The 15927-nt window shown below is 41.0% G+C and overlaps 1 protein-coding gene and 1 pseudogene across 1 annotated transcript; both read left to right on the forward strand.

The window, feature by feature from the left end:
- Window positions 1-4833: 4833 nt before the first annotated feature.
- LOC120243718 (calreticulin-like) lies at window positions 4834-9384 on the forward strand. The gene is given in 5 exon segments (XM_039249952.1): window positions 4834-4837; window positions 7736-8059; window positions 8062-8479; window positions 8727-9003; window positions 9235-9384. Coding segments are annotated over 5 exon segments (1173 nt in total).
- A 3361-nt stretch (window positions 9385-12745) lies between these two features.
- LOC120243719 lies at window positions 12746-15721 on the forward strand (annotated as a pseudogene).
- The last annotated feature ends 206 nt before the right edge of the window (window positions 15722-15927 follow it).

Consider the following 15927-nt stretch of genomic DNA (forward strand, 5'->3'; position numbering starts at 1 on the left):
TGTGCACGCATGCAACTGTTCACACAACATTTTTTTAACCAAATGTTTTGAAAGTAAGTTGAGGACATTATGAAACTTTATTCCAAATACTCATTCGCTGAAAATAAGGATGTTTTTCTATCTAACCACAGTATCATTACCACAACTAAGAAAACCAATAGTAGTTCTATATTTGCTAATAACTAATCCATGGCAAAAATTTCCAAAATGTCTTTTTTAGTTTCTTTTCACCATCCAAAATCCACTCAAGATTCACACAGTGCATTTAGTTATTATGTCAGGAGGTATACTTTAATAAGTATAGTATACTGGTTAAAACCAGGGCTCTGGGGACATCTGGGTGGATCAGTCAGTTGAACAACAGACTCTTGATTTCAGCTCAGGTCATGATCCCGTTCGTGGGATTAAGCCCCATTGTCGGGCTCCACACTGAGCATGGGGCCTGCTTAAGATTCTCTCTCTCTCTTTCTCTCTCTCTCTCTTTCTCTCTATCTTTCTGCCCCTCATGTTCTCTCTCTCTCTCCATGAAATGAAAAGAAAAGAAAAGAAAAAAAAAAAAAAAAGACCAGGGCTCTGGAAGTAGTCATGAAGGTTTTACTAGAGGTATGATCTTGGGTACCTTTTGTAAATTCTCTAGGAGTCAGTTATCTTCATCTGTAAAAATGGAACTGTTAATGGATCCAATTTCAGAGGGATTTTTGCTTAAATAAAATAATGCATGTAGTGCTCTCCATGCAGTGTTGCCTCTAAGCACTCAAAAAAGTCACTTTTTTTTGTCTAAGTCATGTTTATTAAAATATTATTAACATAGTCACTGTTTTAATAGGACATTAAAATAATACATTATTCAAATAGTTCAAGCCTTTTTTCTGGAAGTTGAGATTTTTCAAAATGAAAAAGTTGGGGGCGAAAAGATGAGGGTGCCCTTGGTAGGCTAACAGGCTTTATTGTGGGAATATTCTGTGATTATGCCGTGTAAACCAGAAGGGAGAAATGGTGTTAGGAAATAGAATTCTGAAGTGTGCAAGGTTTTATAGGAGTGGGTTGGTAGAGGAGTGAGGTTGTCAGGCTGGGAGGTGTGCTTCAATAGGAGAGGGCAAACTGCGGGGATTAGAAAGGGTGGGAGAAAACAATGCTCTATAAACAGGCAAGGGTGAAAATTTAGAAGAAGATTTGTTTTTAGGCCTAGCCGTGCAAGAATAGTTATGTTTACTACATCAAGGGCAAGAATTTGATAAAGAAAAATATACGGGGCACCCGGTGGCTCTGCTGCTTAAGCATCTGACTTTGGCTCAGGTCATGATCTCACGGTTCATGAGTTCAAGCCCCACACTGGGCTCTATGCTGTCAGCACAGAGACTGCTTTAGATCCTCTATACCCCTCTCTCTCTGCCTTTCCCCCAGTGGTTCTCTATCTCTGTCAAGATAAATAAATAAACCTAAAAAAAAAAAGAAACGAAGAAGAAGATATAATTGCCACTAATACATAATTGCCACATAATATATAATATAATAATATAATTATAAGATAATAATATATAAGTGCCACATAATATATAATTGCCACCTACTCGGGGAATATAAACAGAAACAATGGGTTAGGTACCGGAATACAGTTCTGGGAACTCTCTTCAAAAATTCCAAGAGGAATTTTTATAGAACTCAGGTACAGATGAAATGTATGGAAAATTAAAACATAGTCATCATGGGAAAGACTTAAAATCTTACGTCCATATAAAGTTCTAGTGTTGCTCAAAGCAATTTAAATAAGCAAAGCCCTATAAAGAAATTACATTTATAAGGGTATGTGACATTTCATTGTTGCATGACTGAAATATTTTTAATGGGAATTCTTGTATTTGTTTACCTATGAGGAATAAGAAAACAGAGGGAACCTGTTTTTCTGCCAAACGGTTAGCCTTTAGATTTGGATCTGATTTCCAAATATTTCCATCGTTCCTCTAAGTGTTGTCGCCATCAACATTATTTTGAGCACAGTGCTTAACTCCATCACAGATACTAAAGTGTTAATAATATCTCATTTTTTAACATCAATATGAAATTTGTCTTTAATTCACTTTATAATGTTACCAATACAACTTCCATTATTCAACCTACCATAGTATCATGTATAATGCAAATAGGTGCTTAATATTTATTATTGATTTTGTTTTTATTATTTTTTAAACCATTTAAGTTTATTTATTTTGAGACAGAGAGCACGAGCAGGGGAATGGCAGAGAGAGAGGGAAAAAATCCCAAGCAGGCTCTTTACTTACAGTGTAGAGCCCTTGGTGGGGCTCAAACCCACCAATCACAACCTGAGCTGAAATCAAGAGTTGGACACTTAACCGACTGAGCCACCCAGGTGCCCCTATTATTGATTTTAAAGTGAGATCTCATTAGCTACTAATACTGATTTTAACTTGGCTTTTTATTTTTTTAAGTTTATTTTACTTATTTTGAGAATAAGAGAGAGAGTGAGCATGAGAGGGGCAGAGAGAGAGAATCCCAAGCATGTCAGGGATTCTCTGTCAATGTGGAGCCCGATGTGGAGCTCGAACTTACCAATTGTGAGATCGTGACCTGAGCTGAAATCAAGAGTTGGTCACTTAACCGACTGAGACACTCAGGTGCCCCCTAACTTGTTTTTTAAATCAAATTTTAGATTGAGTCGATCCTAGCTAGACTTTTCTACAGTTCTCTTAAGTTTCTCTGTACCTCTGTCAGGAATGCACTTATTCCAAACTCTGGTTTTGGATAATGGTTTGTAGCTAAGCCTCTCTTAGGCACTTAGAGAGATACTGCTGACAACTTCCCTTACAATGAACAGGCAGAAAAAGTAAGTTAACAGTTATTTTAATGGATCAAATTATTTTTGGCTTATATACTTTTCCTAGAAATCTTTTTTTCTGGAAAGAAATTTAATGACATTGTTAAATTGTGAGCAATTGGAAACATTCTGCCATTTCCATTTATTTGTTCCATAAATTTGGGGGTCTTTGAGAGTACCACGTTCCACAAATAGAATCCAATTGTAACCAAACACTTCAAATTTGGGCAAAAAAAATGTATATTTAGAGGTCATTAGACCCTAAATTCCAGACTTGTTATCCAGCACCTCCTCCCACGTTATTGGTTTGTATTCTCTTGAAGTTCTTGTGCTGACATTTAAAAACACACTTGTTTCTGAAGGCAGAAAGATTTATTTTAGCTTCACTGACTAATTCGGGAGTGGGAGAACAAATTTGCTAAAACTTCCAAAAATAATTTATCTCTGGATAGATACCAAGTGTGTGAAGTTTTAGACCAAGAATTTTTTTCCTTTTAAAGTTTTAGAAAAGCATTTACAGAAACTTAGGATGGAAATGCATTTTGGTAACTTCACGAAAATCCAGGCTCCTCCTTAGTAATTCTGGAGCTAATCTCACCTGATCTCTGCTCACTTCTGATTCTACTCTAATGCTGAGTGCCAGGCTCTATATCCAGCCAAGTTAGTTTTCAGCATTTTCATGGGAGGATTTCCTTATTTCAGAATAAACCAGACAATGGGGCTTTAAGCTTTTTGCAGTGATGTCTCATTTAATTAAGTTCTAGAAGTTTAAGAAGTAAAATTTTTGTTTTAAAATGCAATTCATAATTCAATGTGCTGAAGTTTAAAGCACATTTGAAAATGTCCTCCAATAACTTGTAAAATACTTATGTTGATTTTCCAATATTTAGAAAACCTTATAACTTCCAAGTCTCTGAAGTTGTTCGGACCAAGGTGAAATATGCAATGATATGTTGTTTACAACACCTTTGTTGTTAATATAAGCTAGACATGGGCTTATTCTTTAAAGTAAGTAAAAAATTAAGTTCCTTAGAGCGTTAAAAAGGAGATAAAACAGAAGACAGAAACAAATAATATGTAAATTTGTACATGGGTGTGTGTATGCCCTGCCTTTCTGAGTGTTTATATGGTCGTGCCAAATGACAAAGCACTTACACATTTGAGAACCACATACTGTTTTGGTCCTTATGACAGTCCTCAGAGCTGGGGTTGTGTAATATTATTACTTGCACTTCATTTCACTTTTTAAATCTAGTTCTTAAAAGTTTATTTATTTTGAGAGAGGGAGAAAGAGAGCACAAGTATGCAAGCAGGGACATAGCAAAAAAAAGAGGGAGAGAGAGAATCCCAAGCAGGCTCTGCACTGTCAGCATGGAGACCGAGGCGAGTCTCAATCCTACAAACTGTGAGATCACGACCTGAAACGAAATCAAGAGTCAGATCCTTAACCAACTGAGCCACCCAGGCACCTTTACTTGCATTTTACAGTTGAGAAAATTGGGAAGAGAATTTAAATGATTCGCCCAAGGTCATTTGTTAAAGATAGAGAAAATTGGCATTTGATTTCATGTTCTGTACTCACTTATTCATTTATTCATCAATAAATATTTATTAAAGTCCTCCAACATGGGACACTGGTAGGCCCTGTAGCAAACTAAAAATCAGTAGGTTTTGTTTCCTATTATTATTCCTTGCCTCCTGGCTAGTCTCTTTAAATGCTGATCTTGGATTTGCCTTAGACTCTTTAGAATGAACCTCTACGTGGGCTCAGTACATTATACTCATGAATTCCCATCAGGCCTCAGCTTTCTCCTAATTATGCTTTAATACTCTGTTCGGGTCTCCAGAGTCAGCCCAATTTTCTTGTATCTCCTGTCAACCTTTTCCCATTTTTACCTTTCTATTCTTAGAGCTCACAGTTGAAAAGGATTCCTAGACATGTATTTGAAGTAGAGCAGGAGCAAAAACCAAGTTTTGGAGAATGAGGAAATAATTTCATTATGGGTGAGGTGGCAATTGAATTGGGTTTCACAGAGAAAAGTAGAAAGGGAGGGATATTCGGACTAAATAAAGAACCCAAATTAGAAGCTGTAGTCTTGCACACTGAGCTGAGTAGTAGCTCCCTAATTTGGCTCTAATTCAGTTCTGAAAGATAAGTAGGCTTCACTCTGTTTCAGGAGACTCACTCTCAGAGTCTGTCTTTGCCTGTATAATCCTTGTGGAGTTAAAAAGGTCCTATTTCTTTTTCAACTTGAACTTTAAAATGTTTTTTTTTAATGTTTTATTTATTTTTGAGAGAGAGAGAGGGAGAGACAGCGTGAGCAGAGGAGGGTCAGAGAGAGAGACACACAGAATACGAAGACAGGCTCCAGGCTCTGAGCTAGCTGTCAGCACAGAGCCCGATGCAGGGCTCGAACCCATGAAGCGTGAGATCATGACTTGAGCCAAAGTTGGACGCTTAACCGACTAAGCCATCCTGGCGCCCCTCCTATTTCTTTTTCAATTTGAACTTTAAAGTGGTTTTTTTTTAATGTTTTATTTATTTTTGAGAGAGAGAGAGAGAATGGGAGAGCAAGTGAGGGAAGGGCAGAGAGAGAGGGAGATACTGAATCCAAAGTAGGCTCCAGGCTCTGAGCTGTCAGCAGAGAGCCTGACGCAGGGCTCAAGGTCATGAACTGTGAAAGCATGGCCTGAGCTGAATAAAGTTGGAAGTTTAACGAACTGAGTCACCCAGACACCCTCAACTTGAACTTTATATTTCTTTTATAAGTACTTCTCAGTTGATGGATTATGTAATGAATGGTGTTGGGAAAGTCAGCTAGCCATTTGGAAGAAAGTAAACCTGATCACTCCCGTATTTCTTAAGCCAAAATAAGTTCCTGATAGTTCAAAGATTTAAACATAAAAATAGGTTAACGAAAGTTCTAGGGAAAAAATATTGAAACATAGTTGAAGAAAAAAAGAAAGGCTTTCCATTGATGACCCCAAACTCAAAGCACTAAAGAAAAAAGTGCAATACATTTGATTACATAAAAAGTTTGAAACTTCTGTATGAGAAAGAAAAAGACAACCTAAAATTAAAATATAAATGCCAAATACCAAGTAATTGGAAACAATCCAAGTATTTATTATTTGTAGAATAGTTAAGTAAACTATGTATCCATACTTAGAATATTATCCAACAATCTTTTAAATGAAATAGATCTGTATTTGTTGGCAAAAAGAGGCTGTATAATATAGTATGTCATAATAGTAGGTTGCAAAATAAAAGTCATGCTATATTCTTTTAATGAAAAAAGAATACATATATAATGCAATAAAACATATTTTGATATGCAAATATATTCTATGAAAGTATACAGAGCTAGAGAAATTAGGCAATAAAAAGAAATAGAAGGCATTCAAACTGGAAAGAAAAAGTAAAACTATCTCCATTCATAGAAGACATGATGTTATATCTAGAAAACCTTAAAGAATCCACAAAAACACTGTTAGAACTAATAAACAAATATATCAAAGTTTCAGGTTACAAAACCAACTCAAAAACTGAGTTGCATTTCTATACACTAACAACAAACACTCCAAAAATAGAAATTAAGAAAATAATACCATTTATAATAGCACAAAAAGAATAACATACTTAGGAATAAATTTAACCAAGGAGGTTCAAGACTTGTACACTAAAACTAGGAAATATTGCTGAAAAAAAATTAAAGACTTAAATAAATGGAAAGACATCCTATGTTCATGGATTGCAAGAATTAGTATTGTTAAGATCACAATATTACCCACAGTACTATGCAGATTCAATGCAATCACTAAGAAAATCTTAACAGTATTTTTTTCATAAATGGAAAAACCCATCTTAAAAATCACATGGAATTTCAAGGAACCTAGCAAATCTGCAATAATAAGAAATAAGAATAACAAATTTGGAAGACTCATGCTTTCTGATTTCAAAACTATCTATAGAGATATAGTAATCAAAACAGCATGGTACTAACATAAAGTTAGATACATACACCAGTGGAATAGAATTGAATAAATAAATAAATCCACACATCTATGGTTAATTGATTTTCAACAGAGTGCCAAGATCATTCATGGGGGAAAGCTTAGTCTCTTTCATGCATTGTGCTCGAAAAACCGAGTATCCACACCATCTTAAAAAATTACACAAAATGAATTAAAGCTCTAAATTTAACAGGCTAAGCTATAAAATTGTTAAAATATAAAGACAGATTTGCATGACCTTGAATTTGGCAATTGTTTTAAAAACATTACAACAGTATAGGCAACAAAAGAAAAAATAGATAAATTGGACTTCATTAAAATTAAAAACTTTTGGGGGCACTTGGGTGGCTGTCAGTTGAGCATGTGACTCTTGATTTCGGCTTGGGTCATGGTCCTGGGGTTGTGGAATCAAACCCCATGTTTGACTCTGCATCAAGCATGGAGCCTCCTTAGGATTCTCTGTCTCTTTCCCTCTCTCTACCCCACTCACACACACACACACACACACTCTCTCTCTCTCTCTCTCTCTCTCTCTCCCTCTGTGTCAAAAAATAACAATAAGTAAGATAAAATAAAATTAAAAATTTTTGTGTATCAAAAGACACCATCAAGAATGTGAAAAGACAATCCACAGAATGAGAAATCATATATCTTAGAAGGATTTATTACCTAGAATATAGAAAGAACCCCTACAACTCAAAGACAATGGCAACAACAATAACAAAAACCGAGTCACTCAATTTAAAAATGGGCAAAGGACTGGAACAGACATTTTCCCAAATATATCTAAATAATCAATAAGCACACAAAAAGATGCTCAACATCCTTAGTCATTAGGGAAATGCAAATCAAAAACTACCGTGAGATAGTACTTCACACCCACTACAGAATGGCTATACTTAGAAAAACAGAAGATAGTCCCTACTGCAGAGCCGAGTCGGGAGGAGAGATTTAAAGGGCCCGCGCGCCGCCGCCGCCTCGGCCTGGCCGCCGCCGAACCCACCGTCTACCTCAAGGAGCAGTTTCTGGACGGAGACGGGTGGACTGATCGCTGGACTGAATCCAAACACAAGTCAGGTTTTGGTAAATTTGTTCTCAGTTCCGGCAAGTTCTACGGCGACCAGGAAAAGGATCAAGGGCTGCAGACAAGCCAGGATGCCCGCTTTTACGCCTCGTCGGCCAGATTCGGGCCCTTTAGCAACAAGGGCCACACGCGGTGGTGCGGTTCACAGTCCAACACCAGCAGAACATCGACTGAGGGGGCGGCTACGGGAAGCCGTTTCCGGAGGGCTCGCACCAGACGGACGCGCGCGGGGACTCGGAGTACAGCATCCTGTTTGGGCCGGAAATCCGTGGTCCTGGCACCAGGAAGGTTCCTGTCATCGTCAACTGCAAGGGCAAGGACGTGCTGATCGACAGGGACATGCGTTGCAAGGTTGATGAATTCACACACCTGTATACGCCGATTGTGCGGCCGGAAAACACCTGTGAGGTGAAGATCAGCAGCAGCCAGGTGGAGTCAGGCTCCTTGGAGGACGATCGGGACTTCTTGCCGCCCAAGAAGATCAAGGATCCTGATGCCGCGAAGCCTGAAGACTGGGACGAGCCCGAGCACATTCCCGACCCTGAGGCTAAAAAGCCACACGACTGGGGCGCCTGGGTGGCTTAGTCGGTTGGGCGTCCGACTTTCGCTTGGGTCATGATCTCGCGGTTCGTGGGTTCGAGCCCCGCGTCGGGCTCTGTGCTGACTGCCAGCTCAGAGCCTGGAGCCTGTTTCAGTCTGTGACTCCCTCTCTCTCTGACCCTCCCCTGCTCACGCTGTCTCTCTCTCTCTCCTAGAAATAAATAAAACATTAAAAAAATTAAAAAAAAATAAAAATAAAAAGCCAGAGGACCGGGATGAGGAGATGGACGGAGAGCGGGAACCACCGGCGATTCGGAACCCGCAGGACAAGGGCGAGTCAAGCCCCGGCAGCTCGACAACCCGGGTTACAAAGGCACTTGGCTCCACCCGGAGATCGACAGCCCCGAGTACTCCCCTGATAGCAACTTCTATGCCTATGAAAACTCCGCGGTTCTGGGCTTCGATCTCTGGCAGGTCAAGTCTGGCACCACTTTTTTTTTTTAATGTTTTATTTATTTCTAGGAGAGAGAGAGAGAGACAGCGTGAGCAGGGGAGGGTCAGGGAGAGAGGGAGTCACAGACTGAAACAGGCTCCAGGCTCCGAGCGGGCAGTCAGCACAGAGCCCGACGTGGGGCTCGAACCCACGAAGTGAGATCCTGACCTGAGCTGAAGTCGGCCGCTCAACCGACTGAGCCACCCAGGCGCCCTGAGTCTGGCACCACTTTTGACAACTTCCTCGTCACCAGCGACGAGGTGTATGCAGAGGAGTTTGGAAACGAGACCTGGGGTGTCACGGGGTGTCACGAAGGCGGCGGAAAAGCAGCTGAAGGCCAAGCAGGACGAGGAACAGAGGCTAAAGGAGGAAGAGGAGGAGGCAGATGCTGCCACTGGCCAGGACAAGGCCGAGCTGTAGGGGCCCCACCACCACCTCCAGGGCTGGACTGAGGCCTGAGCGCTCCCGCCGCAGAGCCGGCCGCGCCCGATAATCTCAATGAGACTGGAGAACTTTGCGTTTTTTCCGGGCAGGTTGTAATTTGGGGTGGATTTTGGTTTTGTTTCCCCCCACCCCTTTTTTTTAAACTGGTGTTTGTTTCTGATTCTCCTCGGCCCTTACTCCTGGTCCTCCTCTTTCTTGATTGACATCTCTGCCGCCTTCTGTCCCCTTCTCTCCCCAGATCCCTTAGTTCCCCTCTGAAGTGAGGGGGGCAGGGGAGTGTGGAGAAGCCCCAGGCCCGAGATTCCATCTGCTCTCCTTCCTGGATCCGGGGGTGGGGGGGTTGGGGGGATGGAAGGGGGCAGGAGAAGAGGGTGGCATCCCCAGCCCCCAGCACTGAGGAGGAACAGGGCTCCTAGGGCCTGAGCTCTGACCCCTACCTACCACCTCCCTTCCTCCCCTGCTCCCAGGACTGGGCCACTTCTGGGTGGGGCAGTGGGTTCCAGCTCGGGTCACACTGAGAATGTAAGAACTACAAACAAAATTTCTATTAAATTAAGTTTTGTGTCTTAAAAAAAAAAAAAAAGAAAAAGAAGAGATAACAAATGTTGGTGACAATGTAGAAAAATTTGGAATTCTTATACATTGCTGGTGGGAACTAAGTGATGCAGCCAAAACAGTTTGGCCTTCAAAATAGTAAACATATGGAAACTAATTTGACAATAAACTATTTGTAAAAACAAAACAAAAAAAAAATAGTAAACATAAAGTTAGCTTAAGAGAATTTCACTCCTGGGGTGCCTGGGTCACTCAGTCGGTTAAGCATCCAACTTCAGCCCAGGTCATGATCTCACGGTTTGTGGGTTTGAGCCCCGCGTCTGGCTCTGTGCTGACAGCCAGCTCAGAGCCTGAAGACTGTTTCAGATTCTGTGTCTCCCTCTCTCTCTGACCTCCCTGCTCATGCTCTCTCTCTCTCAGAACATTAAAAAAAAAAGAGAGAGAATTTCACTCCTACACACATAGCCAAAGAAATTAAAAGAAGGCACTCACACAAGCACTTGTATCTCACTGTATATTACAGCATTGTTCACAATAGCCAAGAAGTGGAAACAACCCAAGTGTCCATCAATAGATGAATGGATAAACAAAATGTAGGATATACATACAATGGAATATTATCTAGCCAATAAAAAGGAACGAAGTTCTGGTATTTGCTGTAGTGTGAATGAACCTTGAAGATACTATGCTAAGTGAAATAAGTGAGACCCAAAAGGACAAATATTATATGATTCCACTCCTATAAATATCTAGAAGAAACTGATAGTAGATTAGAGATCACCAGCCGCTGGTGAAAGGAGAGAGTGGGGATTATTCCATAATGGGTAAATGTTTTTATTTGGGGTGAGGACATTTTTTGAAAATCAATAGTGGTGATGGCCAAATAATATTATAAATGTAATGCCACTGAATTGTACACTGAAAAATGGTTAACATTGTAAATGATATGTTACAAATATTTTAAAACAATAAAAATATAGGTTTGAAAAAGTCTGTAACACACACACAAAATTGTTTACCATGCAGCTATGAATTATTGCATGATCTTAATTCCAACTCACATGATAAAGAGCTAATTTTGTACAAAAAGTACTTCAGGTTAATGTTAAACAAAAAAGAAATTTTTTTTAACTGAGCAAATGATAAGAACAACTAATTTACAGAAATAGACATGCAAATAGCCTAAGTATGTTCGGTTTCACTCATAATCTTGAAAATGCAGATTAATAAAACAACAAAAGATGCTATAGTTTAATTTAATTTAATTTTATCTTATTTTATATTCTTATGTTAGAGAGAGCATGAGCAGGGGAGAGGGGCAGAGAGACAGAGAGAGAGAATCCCAAGCAGGCTTCATGCTCAGCATAGAGCATGATGTAGGGCTTGATCCCATGACCCTGGGATCAAACTTGAGGAATTGTAATGGAAGGAAGGAAGGAAGGAAGGAAGGAAGGAAGGAAGGAAGGAAGGGTAAGAGGGAGGGAGGGAAGGAGGGAGGGAGGAAACAGAATAGAAATTCAGGGAGGAGTCCTCCAGGACTGCAGACCACAGAGGCCATCTCCTCAGCACCGAGCAAGGCCGTTGACTCAAGACCAAGGTCTGCACTTGTGCCTTGGAAATAAGGCCTGTCCACTCAACACATAGCAACACACCACCCCCTCTTCTTTCCCTATACAGCCTTTCTCCAGCCACTTGAAAGTAATAACCCTGAATTTTTTTTAAAGAAATATCATTTCCTCATTCTTTTCATGTTTTTAATTGACCTTTATTCTTTAGTGAATGAGAGATGAACAAATTTTAAGTCACGTATTCAGAGTTCAGAAGGCTAAAAAGAAGACAAAGATCTTTCTCATCTCTGTACATACCAGTAGATACCATTTTTCCATCTGACTCCCAATAATATTGTATTTAATTTATTATTTTTTTAAGTTTATTCTTTTTGAGAGAGACAGACAGAGCATGAGTGGGGGAGGGGCAGAGAAAAAGGGAGACACAAAATCCGAAGCAGCTCTGAGCTGTCAGCACAGAGCCCAGTGTGGGGCTTGAACCCACAAACTGGGAGATCATGACCTGAGCTGAGGTCAGACACTCGACTGAGCCACCAGGCCACCATTTTAATTTATTTTTTTGAAGTAATATCTATTGCCAATGTGGGGCTCAAACTCACAACCCCTAGATCAAGAGTCACAAGCTCCACTGACCAAGCCACCCAGGTGCTTCTGTCTGACTCCCAAAAATAATTATTTCCTGTAGTTACTAGAGGTATCCTGGTTATGCCTTACACCCCCCCCCAACCCCACCCTGACTACACCTCAGACACCCTAAGGCAGAATCTACCACACACAGCCCAAAACTAAATATGCAACAAATCGTGGCTGAACTGACCTCAATCAAGGAGAAACACAGTTCACGGTGTAAAAGTAAGACCCTAATGGAACGTAGGGAGGGAGTGGGAGAAATAGAGCAAGTAGGATGGGCTAGGAGGAGAGCTGTGGGAAGGAGGAACAGAGACGAGAGGGAAGGTAGAAGAACAGAAAGGAGCGCCTGCAGGGGTGAAGAGAAGAGGTATGGCAAGATGTTGAAATGCGGAGTCACCCCTGCTCTTTGTTAATTAGATCAAGACATGGATAATGAGATCTATGTGAAACACCCGAGGGGCTGATGGTGGACATGGGTAGGTAAATAGTGTAGGATGTCTGAGACAAAGCAGAGGGAGCCCCCTTCCCCCACCCCCCACCGGCCAACACTCAAACATTACATGCTGGTAGTGAGTGGCGGGCTAATGCCAGGCAGTAAGCGAATGGCTACGTGGGTGACAGGTCCTTGGCTGGGCATCCTGGAACGTTGTTGGGCTACCAGCAGCAGTGAGTTTCTCATTTGGGCGGGTTTGCTGTGGATCCTGCGATAAACTTATAGCTGTATTCCCAGAATGCCCCTGCATGTGGGGCAGGTTCACTGGCTCCGGTATAGGCATAACCTCAAAGGCATTGTCAGAGTCTCTTACATAGCCTGATGGAGGTGGGGGGAAGAGCGGGGAGTGAGAGGTAGGAGAGACAAGGGGGCAGCTATTTCTCAGGCACCCCAAGCCTTAGATAATGAAGAAAATGTTTTCATCTCAAAATTTTGGAGGCTGAAAAAACTGTCCACAGGGCATTTTTCCTTTGATCTCATAGCACATACATATCTCTGCCTTCCATCTCTAAATGCTTAGAAATCATCTTATTGATTTAAGGAGGCTTTTCATTCTGGGCACACTTTCCCATGTCAGCCTGGCCCCCTCCCACACCACCGTGGAGTGGAGAAAGATCCTTCGAGCCAAAAACTCAGCTTGAATTCCAGCTCTACAGCATAACCCTCTATGAGATGGACACAGTGATACGTGTCGCATACGGTGACAGGAAGGATTAAGTCATGCGTTGAATCTGTACATGGCCTTGGCACATATGAGGAACTCATGAAATTTTGGCTTCCTTCCTGTCTTCTTCTCTGTCTCCTGCAATTCTCCATATGCAAACTGCCGGAAAGGAGGGGCCAGTGCGCATACTTCTCTCTGTGGGTATCCAGCACAGCACTGCATGCAATTAAGTACTTAATAAATGCTTTTTGATTAAGTTCGGCAGCATCATAGCAGGTGAAAACCACTTTGTGCAATCACTCTGATTAGATGTTTTTCCTTGGCAGAAATTCAGAGGGCACCAACGATAAACTCGAAGTGTTGTTTTGGCAAATCACATAATGATACTTCAATTCATTTCTCCCCAAGATGGGCTGACAATGCTCACACCTGTCTCACAACGCTGCTTCTTTGCCATTGGACAGTCTGCGGTCTAGAATTTGAGGGCCTGCCTTGTGGTCCATAACATAATTAACCAAACACAGAAGCAAAGATTGAGAAGCTAGTCAGAGAGACTGAGGAAGTGGTTTATGGCTTCTTACCATCTCTCACCCCTTCAAATCAGGAAAAGATGCAGCTTTCAAAAGGAACCCAGATGTTAGCTGAAGTCTTCTTGCCTGTCTGCCTTCAATGATTTCTATAGGAAACCAGTTTACCCCAGGCATTTGTGGATTTTATAGGATTCTCTGAGGATTTGGGGAAGGTAGGGCTTCCTGCTGTCCTAATGGTTCAGCCCTTTTCCTCTTTTCCACTTTTCCCTTCTTTTTAGGAGAAAAAAAAATCTTTCTTCTTGCATCATGCATATCCATTCAGCTGAGATCTCTTGTTGCCTGAGCAGGACCTTGATGCCCTAACCTCCTCCAAGTAGCTCATCAAAGTATTTCTTTGACACAGACTTAGAGCTCTCCCTAGGATATATGCTGTGGTTTGAACTCTTCTCTGCCTTATCACCCCTTCCTCCTTCCTCTTCCACTCCACACCACGTCCCCTACACTGCTCTGGGACTGCTCTCTAGGAGTAAGCAACAAGGTTCGGGCAGGGTGATATGTCCATCTCAATGCTTTTAGGACTGAGAACTGTCTAGAAACTTTAAGACACTGACTTGCTTCACAGGAGCTAAAATACTTGGTTGTAAGCTCTCCCCACGCTTGCATTCAGAGGTGCAGTTCTCGGCCAGCCCGCTGAGCAGTGCTGTTCCTCTATCAGTAAGATGGGGACAGTGGCTTCCAGCATAATCTTTCTCATTAAAGGGGCAAATGTTTGATGTTTCTGTCCCAGCACTTAAAGATAGATATTTATTTCCTGTTAGTGACAAGTCTGAAGAGGATTTTCAGTAGATACTAAATTAGTAAAGAGAACTATTATTTGAATAGCACTTAGTATTTACCAGGCATCATGTGAGGAGGTTGGCATTCCTGAAAAGCTGAGGACAGAATTTTAAAGTGTGAGATTTTGCTAATATGCCTCACCTATGATCATCATCATCACTAAGGCCATATTCTTACATACTACATTAATCTGTTGCTGTATGATACTCTATTTTTTGTGCAGGCTGCAGGAACACAAAGCCAGATAATATAACCGAAATTCTTTGTGAGTTTGAGAAGAGACATTCTGTTTGTCTTTATTTTTCCATTCTCCAGAAGGAGACCAGGGAAAGGTGAGTAATATTTATCAAACGCCCTTTGTAAACTAGATATTACATTGCTATTTTCTAAAAGTTATCTCATTAAACCTCATAACCTTATGAAGCATGTGATATTATGCTCATTTTACATAAAAGGAAACCAAGGCCCAGAAAAGCCAGATGACTTGATCAAATTCACACAGCTACATCAATGTGTAAGTTAAAGTATATGTGTTCTTTTCCTCGCTGGCTTGCTTGAGCTTGGCCGCCATCACAAACGACACAGTAACTATCCCAACCAGGAAGTTCATGACCAACCAACTACTTCAGTGGAAACAGATGGTCATCGATGTTCATCACCCCGGAAAGGCAACAGCACATAAGTTAGAAATTTGGGGAAAACACCAGAATGTACAAGATCACACCAGATGTCATCTTCGTGTTTGGATTCAGGGCCCATTTTGGTGGTGGCCAGACAACTGGCTTTGGCATGATTTATGATTCTTTGGGTTATGCAAAGAAAAACAAACCCAAACATAGATTCACAAGACGTGGCCTGTATGAGAAGAAAAAGACGTCGGGAAAACCGCGAAAGAAAGAACACAAGGATGGAATGACAAAAGTCAGGAGAACTGCAGACGCCAACGTGGGTCTTAGCAAAAAAAGTGAGCTGGAGACTGGACCACAGAAGGAGTGAAGATTCCGCAGTGACTTTATCTGTGGTAACAGGGCAGATTTTTCCTGAGAGGATTAATAAACTAAGAACTTTAATGTGTAAAGTAAATAAACAAATAAATAAATAAAATAAAGTACATGTGACACCAAAGGCCTGGTTTTCATAACACACACACTACACGTACAATACAGCAATGACAAAGGGAAAGCAGATGTTTGTAATGAGAGAAAATATTTTCAGCTCTCTGAAATTATTTTAAAATTGAAA

This window comes from Hyaena hyaena, unplaced genomic scaffold (genome assembly GCF_003009895.1).
Source record: "Hyaena hyaena isolate Hyena2069 unplaced genomic scaffold, ASM300989v1 scaffold_356, whole genome shotgun sequence".
Lineage (NCBI taxonomy): Eukaryota > Metazoa > Chordata > Mammalia > Carnivora > Hyaenidae > Hyaena > Hyaena hyaena.